This window comes from Macrobrachium nipponense, chromosome 1, assembly GCF_015104395.2.
Source record: "Macrobrachium nipponense isolate FS-2020 chromosome 1, ASM1510439v2, whole genome shotgun sequence".
Classification (NCBI taxonomy): domain Eukaryota; kingdom Metazoa; phylum Arthropoda; class Malacostraca; order Decapoda; family Palaemonidae; genus Macrobrachium; species Macrobrachium nipponense.
The window spans coordinates 17097212-17099711 of record NC_087200.1 but is presented as its reverse complement, the minus strand read 5'-3'; the positions used below and the strand labels follow the sequence as shown (position 1 = coordinate 17099711).

Genomic DNA, 2500 nt, shown 5'->3' with positions numbered 1-2500 from the left:
TAGGTCAGCTGCTACTTCCCTAAGTCTAGAGTTTTCCGATTCAGTGAGCTTGAGTTTTCCTCGGAGAGCTTCCTGGTTGTCTTTAACGTCCATCAGTTGGTTTTCCAGTTCTTGTACAGTGCCTTCAATGGCCGTCATTTGCACTTCCAGAGTCCTAAGTTTCTCTTGGTCATTCTCAGACTCTGTCGCTTGACGTGCCAGTAATTCTTGCAGATGGTAGACTTCCCTCTCCTTCTGGTCTAAGGCCTCCCTGTAGTCTACTACGAGCCTCATCAGGTCTTCATTCTCTGCGTCGAGAATTTGATTGAAAGTTTCTATCTTTTCAAGTCTGAGGCTCAGTTCAGTTTCTTTCTCTTTAGCTCTCTGCAGTTCTCTTTCTTTGTCAACCATCTGCTTCTGGAAGAGCCTTTCCATTTCCCTCTCGTCTTCATCTCTTTTCTTGGGCAAGTGTTCATTCTTCCCGAGTCGTCTCTCCAGAGACACTATTTGTTTCTTCAGCTCTTTATTAAAGATGTCTTTCGTCTCTCCTCTGTCTAGAGCCAGTTCCAAGTCGTGAACTTGTTCTTTTTGATGGCAGACACTCATCGCTGCTGTGTCGTCTGCCTTCTTTTCCAGCAAAATATCTTTGCCCTCAAATTCACGTTGAATGCGCTCGATCGTCTTTTCTGCTTCATTCAAGAACTGTTCCATTTTAGCGTCGTTAACCTGACTCTTTTTCAGGGATTCTTGCAATCTCTGCATTTCTACATCTGGCTGTTCTTGATGTAGTCCTTCCTCCTCAGTGATTTCCAGTTGTTCAGTTTCTGGGGTCTCTTCCAGTTCCTCCTTGCCGTCTTCCAGATCTTCCAGTTCTAGACTGTCTTCCAGTCTAGACACTTTGCTCACATCAGTTTCCAGTTGTTCATTCTCGCTGTTACATACATCAGTTTTACATCATCATCATCTTCCATCTTCTCGCTGTCACATACATCAGTTTCATCATCATTATCATCCTCACTTTCGCTCATATTCATTTCATCGTCATCCTCGCTTTCGCTCATGTCGGTTTCATCGTCATCCTCGCTATCATGCTCATCCATTCGTTCGCTTTCCATACATTCTTCCAATTCATCAGATATTCGTCCAGACATTCCATACCTCCAGCACACAGCAAGCACCAAGGCTGCCAACAAGGCCAAACCTGCAAGAGGTTTGGCGAAGGCAAAAGATGGCGCAGTCAAGCTGTTGTTGGATTGATCGACAATGATTTCTGGTTCGAGATAATCGACAGCGGCATCAACAAGAGCACCAGGTACTCCGAAACCACTGTTGACTCCTCGACAACAACAGAAACCAAGCAAGTCGTCCATGATTGTAGCGTACAAGTCGCCGAAAATGAATGCCAGTATCACAAGTAATATGCAATATAGCTCAAACATGATGAAATGTCAACCTTCTACGTTAGCTTTCTCTGTCCCTAGATTATAAAACTACCACGACAAAGGACTCCGATTACGGAGCCCGCTTCTTGAAGATCCGGAGAACGCCTTCGATTGCTGGCTCGGCTCCGATGGATTCTTTTTCTTTTCTTCTTCGCTGCTGTTGTGGTGAGAGAGTCTCCGGCTTCTCCTGAAGCCGGAGCTGAGGCTGCATTTGTCCTTCTGGAGGAGGGAGGATCGACGACGCCTCTCGACCTCAGAGGAATGCTCGGAACGGAAATGTTTTTCTTTACTTATCACCGCCCACGAAGTCATAAGTTTTTCAATTTTCAGTTAATTTTTCAGTCAGTCGTAAAATAAAATAATAATAATAATCAATAATAAAATAATAATAATAATAATACATGAGACAGACTAAAGAAACTAGCCAGCGATGACAATTGGCAATGGCTACTGAGGGGAGAGCTAAAAGAAGGAAACTGAAGGATGATAACAGCGGCACCAAGATCAGGCCTAAGAACCAGATATGTTCAAAGTATGATAGACGGAAATAACATCTCTCCCATTGTAGGAAGTGCAATACGAAAAATGAAACATAAACCACATAGCAAGCGAATGCCCGGCACTTGCACAGAACCAGTACAAAAAGAGGCATGATTCAGTGGCAAAAGCCCTCCACTGGAGCCTGTGCAAGAAACATCAGCTACCTTGCAGTAATAAGTGGTACGAGCACCAACCTGAAGGAGTGATAGAAAACGATCAGGCAAAGATCCTCTGGGACTATGGTATCAGAACGGATAGGGTGATACGTGCAAACAGACCAGACGTGACGTTGATTGACAAAGTCAAGAAGAAAGATCACTCATTGATGTCGCAATACCATGGGACACCAGAGTTGAAGAGAAGAGAGGGAAAAAATGGATAAGTATCAAGATCTGAAAATAGAAATAAGAAGGATATGGGATATGCCAGTGGAAATCGTACCCATTAATCATAGGAGCACTAGGCACGATCCCAAGATCCCTGAAAAGGAATCTGGAAAAACTAGAGGCTGAAGTAGCTCCGGGCCTCATGCAGAAGAG

General features: G+C 44.2%; 1 protein-coding gene across 1 annotated transcript in view; it reads right to left on the bottom strand.

The window, feature by feature from the left end:
* Positions 1 to 1349, bottom strand: part of LOC135218701 (kinesin-related protein 4-like) — a 1604-nt gene extending 255 nt beyond the window's left edge. The window contains exons 1-2 of the mRNA XM_064255150.1: positions 922 to 1349; positions 1 to 856 (exon numbers count right to left, since the gene is read on the bottom strand). The exon at positions 1 to 856 is cut by the window's left edge and continues 255 nt beyond it. Coding sequence (XP_064111220.1) covers positions 1 to 856; positions 922 to 1349 — 1284 coding nt within the window. The remainder of the gene's footprint in view (positions 857 to 921) is intronic.
* Between the last annotated feature and the right edge of the window lie 1151 nt (positions 1350 to 2500).